Raw genomic sequence first — 13010 nt, 5'->3', positions numbered from 1 at the left:
ACCTGGGTAGGTGAGTGAAGGTGGGACACAGCAGGGAGGAAGCAGGGTGAGGATGACCAGACAGAGGGGTGGAGGGGGCACACGCTGAGAGGAAGGACAGGCCTCCACGCAGTTCTCGCTGATTTGCCTTGTCTCTTAGCATCAGAGGCCACTGGGCAGTTCTGAGAGGAGCCCAGATGCTGGCTGCCTTCTCTGGCTGCTCAGTGGCGGAGGGGCCCGTCTGCAGATGCTGACCCGGTCCCCTGGCCCGTCCCAAGCTAGTGACCATTCCTGTCAGGCTAGCAGCCATGCCATGCCAAGCCAAGCTGCTGCAACACCTGTGCAGCCTTCGGTAAGATGGGATTGTGGTCAGGTTGTGAAACTGTGACGTGACAGTAGCAGGAAGGAACAAGTGAGTGACAGCTGTGCCGTCAGCCAGTAGTGTGCCCTCAGATGTGTCCGCCAGCTCCCCAGTGCCTGTATGACAAGACAGTGCCCTTCTGCCTCTTCTCAGTTGCCCCAAGCCTTTTGTGTTGTCCAGTATGCAGAAGGGCTAGTGTCCACTCACACACATCCACCAGAGGGCCATGTGCTGGTTGCTCCAGGTGAGACTGGAACGGCAGTGGCTGAGGAAGGTGGTCCTGCCTTTCTGGCCTGGCTTGGGCTGAATGGAGTGAGGGGACCCAGCCAGATCCTGGGGACTCCCTTCTGCAGGGGGTTTGAGCTATGTAGGGTTGGTGTGGATGTCTCCTCCCCACCCCCAAGAGCTGTGGCAACCTCAACAAAGTGATGCGGCAAGCAGAGCCAGGGACAGGAAGCACTGCTGTGTGCTGGTTGTATTCCAACAAGATGCCATCCTAAGAGCCCTTCTTGCTTTGGTTAGGGGATTCTGCCATGTGTGCTCACAAGTACACATCATCGTCTCCAGCTCACTCTCTCTGCTGGAAGCACTACTCTGGGTGTGTGTGTTTCTTCCAGGAAGCCACAAGGCAGCGGGGGAAGACAGGACCACATACCACACATGAATTTCCCCGGCTCCTGGCGCAGCCTGATGTCTGTCTGTACTAGGTGGAGACTGTGACCTTGACTTCTGCTGGTGCCAAACTCAGTGGGTGTTGATTGTTTTCTGGCCTTTGTGGAATCCAGAAAGGATCCCTGATTTTTAAAATCTTTTTACTTTATGTATTTATGTCTAGTATGGTAGCCCCAAGCCATCTATTGATTATTGACATTCAAGTCAGTAGCATTAAACAAAAAAGAAAACCCCGCTCCTTAATCACACTAGTCCACTTTCAGGTGCCCGGTTGGCACAGGGGCTGCTGACTGTCGGATTAGGGCAGACTGCAGGAAGTCCCCATTCTTGCAGTAGCTCCCATGAAACAGCACTGCGAGTGTTCCCACCAGAGACCAATGAGTGTGGGCAGGGGAACCTTAAAGCACTTAGGAGAAGGGTAAGTGGCACATAATGAAAAACTCCAGCTCTTTTGGGTTTGGTGTTCAGGGTAAAACACTTGGAATTCCCGGGGCTATTTGGTAAGAAGGCTGGCCTCTGGGCTCTCGACTGTTCCATTGCTCATGACCCCTATCATCCTGTCCAGGCCACAGGAAGCCCCGCACCTCACCAGGGAGAGATTCCGTCCAGCCCTCACCTGGTGCTTGGCTGGAAGGTTCCTCTGGGAAAGTTCATCATTAGAAACTTTCATAGCAGTTTGCAACTTCAGAGTTAGGGGCAAGAAAATCTGTATTGTTTTTGGTTTGCCATTCGTGGTTCTACTAAAAGAGAAAGAGGAAATCCTTTGTGACAAAACAGGTGCTGCTTTTCTAGAATGTCTATTGTGAGCTTGATGGGGTCTTAGTGGCAGAGCTAAACCCAGAGAAGTGAGCCCAGGGCACAGATTTAAGGAAGCACTCACTCTCAGGGTCTGGCCTTCTACTTACAAGGACCTAAAAGTCAGTGGCTCCTTAAGTTCTGCACCCTGTGCATCTGACTTGCCTCATGGTGGTCTCCAGTCCAGGACTGACTCTCTTAGGACCCATATCCTGACTTAGGACCCATATCCTGCCCACTGGGGCAGTCTCCCTGCATGGTTCTAGGAATTCAGGGCTTGTACAGGCTGCTCTTTTGGCAAAATGAGTCCCCCGGGAATCAACTCAGTGAATTAAAGAGTCAAGCACTCTCTCATAAATCTTGTACTGTGAGCTGAGCGTGGTTGGTAGCTGTGTATGGGTTTCTTGAAACTCACCGAGAGGATGGATTTTAAGTGTTTTCACCACACACAACAATGTGTGAGATAGTACATATGGGCATTAGCTAACTTTAGCAATTGCATAACATATACATGTTTCAAAATGTGTTTTTGCATAATATAGATATTGTTTTTGCCCATCAAAATAAGTGTCTAATAAAAACTCTCATGACTTAGATTTTCCCACTGAGAGTTCAGAGAACGTCCTGTGTTGGAACCTGCCCAGTTCCTCATTTCCATAGATCCCAGCTGTCTGCCCACGCTGAGGCCTGGGATTTCCCCAGACTGGGACTGCCAGTCTCCAGTGTGTCCCCACTGACCCTTGGCAGAAAGCACAGGAAAGGTTCTCCTCTCCTCTCCTCTCCCTTGCTTCTTCCAGAACCAATGTCACATGTCACACTGCAGTTCAATCCCAGATTGCTTGGAGGCTGGGGCTGGGGCATGTCCATCTGTGTGTGTGTGTTTGTGTGTGTAGAGATGTGAACAGCTTGGGGAGGGGGAGCAGGGACCTTTCCAAGACCCCAATTTACATGCTTCTCCTCTCTGTCTCCACAGAGCGTACTGAAGAAAAGGGACCAAGTTCAAGCAGAATATGAAGCCAAATTGGAAGCTGTGGCACTGAGAAAGGAAGACCGTCCCAAGGTCAGGGAAGCAGCTCAGTGAGGGGGCATGACCTCCCTGTGGGTGCCCCACCAATCTCTTCCCAGATCCCTCCTGCTCAGAGTGGTCTGTGCTGGTTGGTCTGTGTTGGTGTTACCATCTGCATTTTTCTCCCTTCCGTGTCTGCTTTCTGAGAATCCCAAATGTATAGTCTGGGTTGAGTTTCCTGAGAACTTTAAGAAAAGAAGCTTCCAGCTTTCTGTCATTCTCTGGCAGTTCTTTGTTCCATAAAGTGGTGTTGCAGGGAGCACAGTCCAGATCAGTGCTCACAAGCTATGGTTCATGGACTGGTCCATGCACTGTTGCCCATCTGTGATAAGCAAAGCAGAGAAGCCGAGAGAAAGCTTTTGGAAATTTCAGAGCAACCTGACATTACCCCAGGACCAGTCTGGCATGCCTAGCTGAGCACTCTGGATGACATGTTGTCACATTAGATTGGAGAGCGACACGAGGCCCATGCTGCAGATGGGCTATGCACAGTAGGACCACAGCTCGGTTGGACTGGGGGCGGGTTGCTTACCAACAGTAGGTAAGCCTTGACCCCAGAGTGTGAGGAGCACCAAGCTGGCTTGTGGGCAGAGAGGGGTTCCTTCTGGCTCCAGTGTTCTGAGTCTAGATGGAAGGCCACAGTTGTAAAATACCTCTGTCGTTTGGATCACACCATTTATCATTTTCTGTCCCTTCCAGTCAGGTTTAGAACAGGAATACTGGGTACAAGTGCCCAAGTACTTTCTTTGTGCCAAGTCCTCTATTTGTATACAGAGACATGAGAGTATGCCCAAAAGTTCATGGCTGGTATGGATTATGAGAGCCTGTACGTAGATTTCAGATTTTGTACAAACAAATCCTTCTGTCTTTTTCTCTCAAATTTGAAAGGCAGAGATGTAAAGAGAGCTGCCATCTGTTAGTTCACTCCCCAGATGTCTACAACAGTCAAGATGGAGCCCGTCTGATTGAGGATGGAAGCCAGAAATGCAGTCTGGGTCCTCCAGGGGTGGGTCACAAGAACCCTACACTGGCAGGAAGCTGGAGTTAGGAGCCGGTGACAGGAATTAGACCCAGACACTCCGGGGGTGACACAGGCATCTTCATTAGCATTTCAACTAATAGGCCAGGCACTTGCCCCTAAACTTACCTTGTTATTCCATTTTCCTGTGTACTGTTTTAAGTATTCTTGCATGTGTGTGTTCCTGGGTGTTTATAATCTCATTCCCTTTGCACAGCAGCCATGTGATTTAGGAACTGAGCAAACAAAACCCAGGAGCCCACAGCCAGCCAGCCATGGAGCTGGGATCACCCCGCAGCCTGACTTTTGAATCTTGTGCCTTACTTTTATGTTACTCTGCTTCTTTTTTGGGGGGGAGGGAGGAGCAGGGGAGGGTTTGCAATTGGGAAGTGTATTTGGCTTTAAAAATGAAGTGGCAATGGGGACACTTTTTTTGAAGAATCACTGCATGACCCCAGACCCCTTCTTTGTTTTTGTTCTGTTTTGTCCTCTGCCTTCATTCTTGCCACTGCCACCTTGCTGAGAAGTTCTACTTGGAAAGGAACCAGCTGGGAGACTTTGAAATCCAAGACTGAGAAATGGCACTCTTGACTTTACGAAGTGCTTTGCCACTGCGGTCATTAGTGGCCCAGAGGGAAGGCCTTGTTCTTTCCCAGGGTCACAGCCCAAGAAATCAGGCTCCCAGCAGCTCCATAAATTGCCTGACTGCTTTGATGCCAAATGTATCCACATCAGATGTGCCCCACATAGCAGGTCTAGTGAGATCTGTGTGTTATGTTGATCTACTTGTTGCCATAGAGACCTGCACCAGCATGTGAGGGCTGCACATCTATGGAAAGATGGAAAGTCAGATGATAAGGACCAGAGCTGTTTATGCTGCCCCAGCCGGTGCTGTGGTGACCTTGCCCTGAGTTTTCTGGCCTCAGCCTGGTGGCCTCTTTGGCCATCCTGTGTGCCGAGGACAGGGCTGTGATAGCAGTGCAGCTCTGTGCACAGCTTCCCTAGGTTTCTGGCTGCCTGTTCCGTTGGTCAGTTTCTTAGGTGGCCCTGCAACACTGTGCAATGTGTGCCATCTGCTGACTTCTTTTCTCCATCTCATTTAAAGGGATGACACACATACAGTGTCATCATTACTTTAGTTTATTTTGAAAGTCAGAGTTGGAGAGAGAGAGAGAAAAGAGAGATGTGTCTGATGGCTCACCCCTTGGATGGCTGCAGTAGCCGGAGCTGAAGCAAGCCAAAGCCAGGAGTTTCATCCAGCATTGTGTGCAGTGGCCCACTGATTTTCTCTGACCATTAGCAGGAGCTGTTTTGGAAGTGGAACAGCTGGGATGGGAACTGGCATCCATATGGGATGCTGGTGTTGCAGGCAGTTGCTTTATTCACTGTGCCACAAATGCTGGTTCCATGTTTTGGGTTTTTAAAGTTTCATTTTATTTATCTTTTCATTTTCCTTCTAGCATCTTAGTCCCCAAGATAAGATAAAATTCACTTTACAAACACTGTATACTCTCACTTATATGTGGACAATAGTGGACTGAGCTTACAAAAATAGAAGGGCTAGTACAGTGGGGTGCCGGCATCCTATGTGGGCATTGGTTCAAGTCCCAGCAGCTCCACTTCTGATCCAGCTTCCTGCTGATTAGCCTGGAAAGGCAGTGGAATCTGGCATAAGTACTAACCATACACTCATGTGGGAGGCATGGAAGAAACTCCTGACTTCAGACTGACCCAGCTCTAGCCATTGCAGTCATCTGGGGAGTGAACCAGTAGATAGAAGATTTGCCTCTGTGTGTATCTCTTTCTCTTCCTTTGTAACTCTTCCTTTCAAATAAATGAAACTGGAAGGAAGGATGGAAGGAGGGAGAGAAGGAGGAGGGTGGTAGGAAGGAGTAGACTGGTGGTTTGCAGGGATTGGGGGCTTGTGGGGAGGAAGAGCACCGAGTTTCGAAGTGGACAGCACTGGCTCTGTCCCCCAGCTTAGGCTGGTTTGCCTCAGGAACCTCTGTGCATCTCAGTGTCCCCTGCATGTGACACTGCAAAGTGTCCAGGTGTTGCATCTGAAGTAGTGCTGGATGTTGCAGTGACAGGGCCTCTGCCATCCCACAAGACTAGCTTATTCTGCAAAACCCCATGGGAATACCAGTGGAGAACTTTGATTTTCTGAGTTTGTTGCTCCTCATGTGTTTCTTGCTTTTCTTATGGCTGCACTGTTTGACATGTCTCCTTGCATCCTGGTGCTCCCCCTCACCACCCGTGCCACACACCTGTCCTTGGCAGGTGGCCTTGCTGTACTCAGTACCACACAACTTTGAGTTCACAGTCCTCGAGCTGCAGGTGGAGAGGCAGGTGCCAGAGTATCAGGAAGTAGGGTAGGGTGGAGCCCAGCTCTCCCCAAGCCCTACCAATTTTCCACAGGTGCCAACGGGCCGAGGGCGTGGGGATGGGGGTGTCCCACAGGTCTGGGCAGGATTGTAGGGCAGGAGAGGGCTCCAGGCCTTTACGTGTCAACAGACCTGGCACAGTTGCGAGCTTACCTGGTTTTTGAGGGGAAATTTTTAAAAACAACAACAAAAAAACAAAAGAACATTGTCCTGGAGAAGTGAGGAAGGAAAGTTGTTTTCTGTAAAACACGCTGTGGTGTATAAGCATCTAGTCCTTTCTATCTCACAGGAGGAAGGAGGTAGCAGGGTGTCCATGACCCTAACTGCAATTGACAAATCAGGGTGGCCATCGTATGGACAAGGACAAGGCCTCGGAAAAAGAAGTGAACCACAGGACTCCTGATGCTGGACGAGGGTGGTGACGGGGCCTGCCAGGCTTGGGGGAGACACTGGTGCTCTGGAATGTGTACTTCCGTTTGGGTTTCAGTCTTGCAAATGCGCCACAGATACAGGGGTGGTTTATTCTCAGAGCTGTGGTTTGTGGTTCTTGGCTCGTCCCCATTTCCCATTTTTAGTTCTGAGGTTGGACAGATTGTAGCACTGAGCAAGGAACTGGCCTGCCTTTCTGTATACCTTGATCACCCATTCAGAAAAGAAGTAAAGGATGCTAGGAGACAGCACCTTTTAAATTCTGAATTAACTCAGAATTTTAAAACTTCAAGAAGGTTTTAAAAAATTAAAAAAAAAAAAGGCAAGGGATTAATTTTGGGGCCTGACTCACAGGCAGTCTTGTCCTGGGTGTGGTGCTGGGCATGAATGGGTGATGTGGACGTGGAAGGGAGCTGTCTTCTGGGGAGGGGAGCTGTATCATGGAGAGGGCAGCATGCATACTGCAGGGCGGGCCAGTGAGTAGAGGCTTCGGCTATTGCCTGGAAGTGAATGGAAACAGAAAGCAATGTTCTTAAAGGGTGTAGGGACTTTGCAAAGCTCCCAGAGCCAAGAGCTGGCAGAATGGTTGAGCATCCTGGAGTGGGAAAGATGGGCTGGCTAGCAAGAAGTCTGGCTCTACAGTGGAGGTCTGGAGGTTTGTTACTGTGAGCCCCCGCAGACAGATTTCTCAACAGGTCACTGCTCATGGTGAGTGTAGGCAGCCGCCTGGTGTTTCTGGGTCTCTCCGCCCGGCCACAAGGCCAGCCACTCCCAGAGCAGGAAGTGCAGAACCATGGCCACTCCTTCATCCTCTTTCATTCCTACAATAGAGTCTGTCCATGCAGTGCTTACCACTTTCCAGATGAGGAACCAGGGCTCAGAGAAGTGCACAGTTTCTAAGCCCAGCTGCCCGTTCCCTCCAACCCCATGGGCTCCCAGTAGTCTGCTCCCCTGTGGGAGAGCCCCTCTGCTGGCAGCAGTGCATTAACCTAAGTCGTGAGGAACTCAGAGCTGTGCATCTGCCCTGGGCTCTCCAGTCCCCTGTGGGCTTGAGCTCATGGCTTTTCTGTCCTCGGTACACTTGCTCTAGACTCACCTAACAGACACGCTTCTCCCACCCTCCTCACTGCCATTCTCAGAAGTTTATTTATTTTCTTTAAAATTTATTTTTTATTGGAAAGGCTGATTTATAGAAAAGGAGAGACACAGATAGAGAGATCTTCCATCCATTGATTCACTTCCCCAGTAGCTGCAATAACCGGAGCTGAGCTAATCTAAGACCAGGAATCAGGAGGTACTTCTAAGTCCCCATGTGGGTGCAGGGTCCCAAGGACTTGGGCCATCCTCCACTGCTTTCCCAGGCCACATGCACATAGCTGGACAGATATTAGAGCAGCTGGGACACAAACTGGCGCTTGCAGGTATAAGATTAGTCTGTTGAGCCACTGTTCTGGTCCCTGTTTATATATTTTTAAAAAGCATCCTTTTAGGGTAGTAAAAGTGATGTTTTGGTTGGCAGCTCTAGTGGCCTCTTTTTTAGTTTTCCCCATCTCAGTATTTTTGCAAACTCTCTCAGCCTCACAGCTCACATGAGTACTTTTAGTGTGTGTGACACTCTGGTAGCTTGAAGCCACAGGTGACCAGGCCCGGGGGCTTTGGCTTCCCCAGGGCCTGGGGATGAGTGGGGTGATGTTGTTGTTATCCCCACATTGCTGGTCAAGAAGCCCTCCCCAAGTCTAAGGAATATGCCTGCCTGGTGTTGTCTTGGGGGGGGTGGTTCTTACCAGCCTCTCCATCATGGGAGCAGATAATGTGACTCCTTCACCCAGCTCCAGGAAACCAATTTAGAATCTGCATCCTAGGACCTGGAAGTGCCTGGCACTTGGAAAGAGCTCAGTGATACAATTCTATGTTTTATTTGTTTTCATTAGCTTGAAAGGCAGAGTGAGAGAGAGAGATAGAGAGAGAGAGGAGAGTATGCTCCACTCGTTCGCTGCCCAGATTCTCAGAACAGCCATGGCAGGTGACAGGCCAAAGCTAGGCTGCTGGACCTCCATCTGCATCTCCTCTGTGAGTGGCAGCACTCGAGCCGTCACCTGCTGCTCAGGATGCATCAGGGAGAAGCTGGATCACAAGTAGAGGTACTGGACTCAGACTGGCATTCTGTAATGGGATGTGGGGATCCTAGATGACAGCCTAACCAACTGCACCACAATGCTGCCCCAGTAGCACGTTGTTAAAGGGACATTAAATGAATGGAGGTGACCAACCTGCTCTGCGGCACACAAAAGTGCACAAACCAAAGCGACCAGACTCTTTCCCATCACCCTGACATTCGTCTTCTGAGCAGAATGTACTCAGAAGAACCAAACAAAAAAGTGCAGTTTTGTTCCCTGCTATAAGTTTGTTTTTTTCTACCTTTGGAGCTCAGACCTGTTGGCTTTTTCTTGCTAGTACCTTGTGTTAAGGGGCACGCACTCATTTAGCAGCAGACACTGCCTACTGGGCATCCTTCAGACATCGGAAACACAACTCTCACAGTGTCTCATTCACAGAAGGGAAAGCAAGAAGGGAAGGAATGTAAGTTCCTGCTGGTCTGTGAATAGATTGTTACAAAGAGGCTATCGCAGCAGCAGCAGCAGCAGAGGGAGACACCAGCCTGGTGGGCCAACTGCCAGGGGGCCTCCCCAACCCAGCCTGGCCCTCCTTGGCTCACCCCAGCTCTTCCTCTTCTCCTCAAGCCCCACTCCCTTTGAACACCCCTCCGAGCATGGTAGTCTCAGATCATTCGTCTCTTCCCCCTGTATACATTGTCTTAGTGACTCCCAGGTCGTGGAGTCCTTCATTAGCCCTGTACATGCAGGCTACTCCACTGGTCCCACCCTCAGGCCCTGTCCTTCCAGCTTCCTTTGTTGTCCCCCTGTAGCTTAGAGCCTTTAAAGATGCTGGGAAGGTATGTGTAACGGAGCACTTGCTGTGCCAGCCTCTGGCATTGTACATCTTGTACCACCGAAAGTTGGTCCTTACCAAAAGCACTGCCCAGCCCCTCCTGCCCCCGCCCACACAGCCACCCATCTGCTTTCTGTTTCTGTGAATCTGACCACTGTACGCACGTCGTGTAAGTGGGCTTGCCCCTTTATAACGGGTTCCTTTCCTCAAGGCTCCTCCAGGCTGTAGTGCATGTCAGAACCGCCTTACTTTTTCAGGCTGAGTGTAGAACCCAGAATGGCTTGTACATTTTTCCAGAGGCAGGTGTTAAGATTTCTTCCTTTTTTGGCTGCTGTGAATAAGGCTGCCTTGAACATGAAATCCTGCAGGATGGTAGGGTGTTTCCATTTTTAGGTTCTGGAGGAACCTGCATTTTTGTTTTCTGCAGAAGCTGTACCATTATTTATTTATTATATTGAAAAGGGACAGAGATGGAGAACTCTCCTATCTGCTGGTTCAGTCCCCTACAACAGCTGGAATCGGGTCTCCCATGTAGGGGACAGGGACCTGAGTACTTAAACCACCATCTGCTGCTCCTCTGGGTACACATTAGCAGGAAGCTGAGATTGAGGGAAGAGCCGGAACTAAAACCCAGGCATTCTGGTGTGGGATGCGAGTTTCCCAAGCAATGTCTTAACCACTCGGCAGTGTCTGCTGCAGCTGTGCCATTCTTCATTTCCACCAGCAGTGCACAAGGGCTCCATTTTTCCCACTCTCTCCAACGTGTACCTCCTGGCTTTCTGCCAATGACCATCTTAGTGGGTGTGAGGGAGCATCTCAGCATTGTGTTGATCTGCAGTTCCGTAATGATCAGAGAGGCTGAGCATCTTTTCATGTCCTTGTTGCTCATTTGTGAGTCAGCTTTGGAGAAACATCTGTTTCCACGGCTGTGGCCACCTGCTCTGCGGGGTCTGTGGTCCTGGCCTTTGGAGCCCTTGGTTGTTTGGTTGCTACCCTCGTCTGCCACATTAGAAACATGCTTCCTGTCTTTCTGTGTCTTCTTTCTCATGGGGAGTTGATCGCCAGAGATGTCAGTTCTGTCCTCATTACAGGTTTTCTATCCTCTCCCTTCTGGTGTTAAGGCTACCCTCCTGGTCCTAGGGTGCCCAGTGCAATCTCATACCAACACATAGTTTGTGTAATTGGCAAGATCTTGAGGTGGAGTAGCAAGGGCCAAAGAGGCATAAAATTTGAAAGTATTTAATGATATGCATATAATACTTGATATTTTGAAACTGAAAGTCATTTTTAGAGGCTGATACTATGGTCCAGTAGGTTAAGCTGCTGCCGGAATGCCAGCATCCCATATGAATACCAATTCAAGTCTTGGGTGCTGTGCTTTTGGTACTAGTCTATTGTTGCACCTGGGAAGATGACTGAGGATGACCTAAATGCTTGAGCCCCTGTTCTCCATGTGGGAGACCTGGAGGCTCCTGGTTTGGGCTGGGCTCTATCCTAGCCAGTGTAGCCATTTGAGGAGTAGACCAGTAAATGTTCGCTTTCTCTCTCTTTGTATCTCTCCCCCTCTCTCTGCAATTCTGCCTTTCAAATTAATATCTTTAAAAGAAAAGTTTTGCTATTGTTGTTGAGGTATAGGTCGACAGAATATTCTTGAGAGGCTGTAAAAATGATCGATGATTATTTCGTGAACAGCCATTTACAATACTGAGCTAATGAACATTGAGCAAAAAAAAAATTGTGGACAATGAAATTAAATGATAGGTTTGTTTTGTTTTTAAAAGCTTGAAATTCATGCAATTTCTTCACAGTATACATTTCTATGAAATTTGCCTTGTCTGCCTGAATTTTAGAAGGTTTTGTGCCTAACTTTTCTTTTCAAAATACATTTGAAAGGCAGAGACAGAGTAACAGAAGCTTCCCAAATTCTGGTTTCCTCCTCCAGTGCCTGTGATAGTCGGGGGGCCAGAGGGAAGCCGAGAACCCAAAACTCAGGTCACCTGCCTGCATAGGTGGCAGAACTCAACTGCTTGAGCCATCACTTACTGCTCCACCTGCAAGGTGCTCATTAGCCAGAAGCCGGAATGGGGAGCAGGTCAGGGACTAGAGCTGATGCTCTGATGGACGTCCCACCTGCTGGGCCATACTCCCACCCCTTCACCAAATTTCCAAGCTCTTATTTTTATGAACTTTTTGAAGTGTTTGTGTATATGCCAGGCCCTAAGTGTCTTATACCTGATAGCAGTGTTACAGTGTGGACAATAGTGTTATCCTGAAACGGCTGAGGCCTGGAGTGGCTCTCTGTCACACGTGGAGTACATAGCATTGCAGATTTGTGATATTGCAGTGTCTGCTGCAGCTAGAGGCAGCACAAGGCGTGTTTTTTTTTTTTTTTTAAATAAAGGAGGGGCAAGAAGTAAACGTTGTTTAGAAACCCTAGATTTCGGGCCCAGTGCAGTGGTGCAGTGGTTAAGGTCCTTGCCTTGCACGCCCGGGATCCCATATGGGCGCTGGTTCTATCCTGGCAGCCCCACTTCCCTTTCAGCTCCCTGCCTGTGGCCCGGGAAAGCAGTCGAGGACGGCCCAAGGCTTTGGGACCCTGCACCCGCGTGGGAGACCCGGAAGAGGCTCCTGGCTTCGGATCGGCATAGCATTGACCATTGCGCTCACTTGGGGAGTGAATCATCGGATGGAAGATCTTCCTCTCTGTCTCTCCTCTCTGTATATCCACCTTTCCAATGAAAAAATAATAAAAAATAAATCTTAAAAAAAAAAAAAGAAACCCTAGATTTCAGGACAGTTCTAGGCTTCTCATCCTCTACTCCTGCCCCAGTCTTCACCAGCTGGAGTGTCCTGAATAGCCCCTGGGGACCTGTGCCCTGGTCTGTGAGCTGCTGCCCCCATGGACCCAGCGTCTTCTCCCTTAGGTTGTTATCATGTGCTGTGGCTGTAGGGGGCCCTCTCTTCCGTCACCTGTCATACTGCTGCCATCATGGTGGTCTCTGTACTCTTTTCTCCGGATCCTGTCCTTCCCCAGGCTCAGCTATCCTTGCCCACTCCTCAGTGTGAGAAGCACAGGCCTCAGGGTGGAGGGACAACACCAAGACATCTTACGACTCCATATCCAGGTCCCAATTGGACCATGGGCACCTGCAGATGAGATTTGCTTGTCAAGATCTGAGAACTCCCAGAGCCGGGCTCAGAATCTGTTGTGTTTTGGGCTCAGGAAGTCAGGCATGTAGCTCAGAGCTGTGGTTTTGACTCTGAGTTTCTGTGGGTCAACTGAAAGGCTTGTCTCCAGAGGAGGAACCCCAGACTCCTTCCTTGATAAGGAATCCTTGGAATAAGAGACACCATCTG

General features: G+C 49.6%; 1 protein-coding gene across 3 annotated transcripts in view; it reads left to right on the top strand.

The window, feature by feature from the left end:
* SNX30 (sorting nexin family member 30) overlaps positions 1-13010 on the top strand; it is a 103657-nt gene that overhangs the window by 81226 nt on the left and 9421 nt on the right. For all 3 annotated transcript variants that reach the window (XM_040963485.1, XM_040963486.1, XM_040963487.1), the window contains exon 7: positions 2781-2867. In XM_040963485.1, the coding sequence (XP_040819419.1) occupies positions 2781-2867 (87 nt within the window). The remainder of the gene's footprint in view (positions 1-2780; positions 2868-13010) is intronic.

This window comes from Ochotona curzoniae, unplaced genomic scaffold (genome assembly GCF_017591425.1).
Source record: "Ochotona curzoniae isolate NIBS_2020 unplaced genomic scaffold, NIBS_Ocur_1.0 scaffold_3208, whole genome shotgun sequence".
In the NCBI taxonomy this organism is placed as follows: domain Eukaryota; kingdom Metazoa; phylum Chordata; class Mammalia; order Lagomorpha; family Ochotonidae; genus Ochotona; species Ochotona curzoniae.
This window is presented reverse-complemented; position numbering and strand designations above follow the sequence as displayed.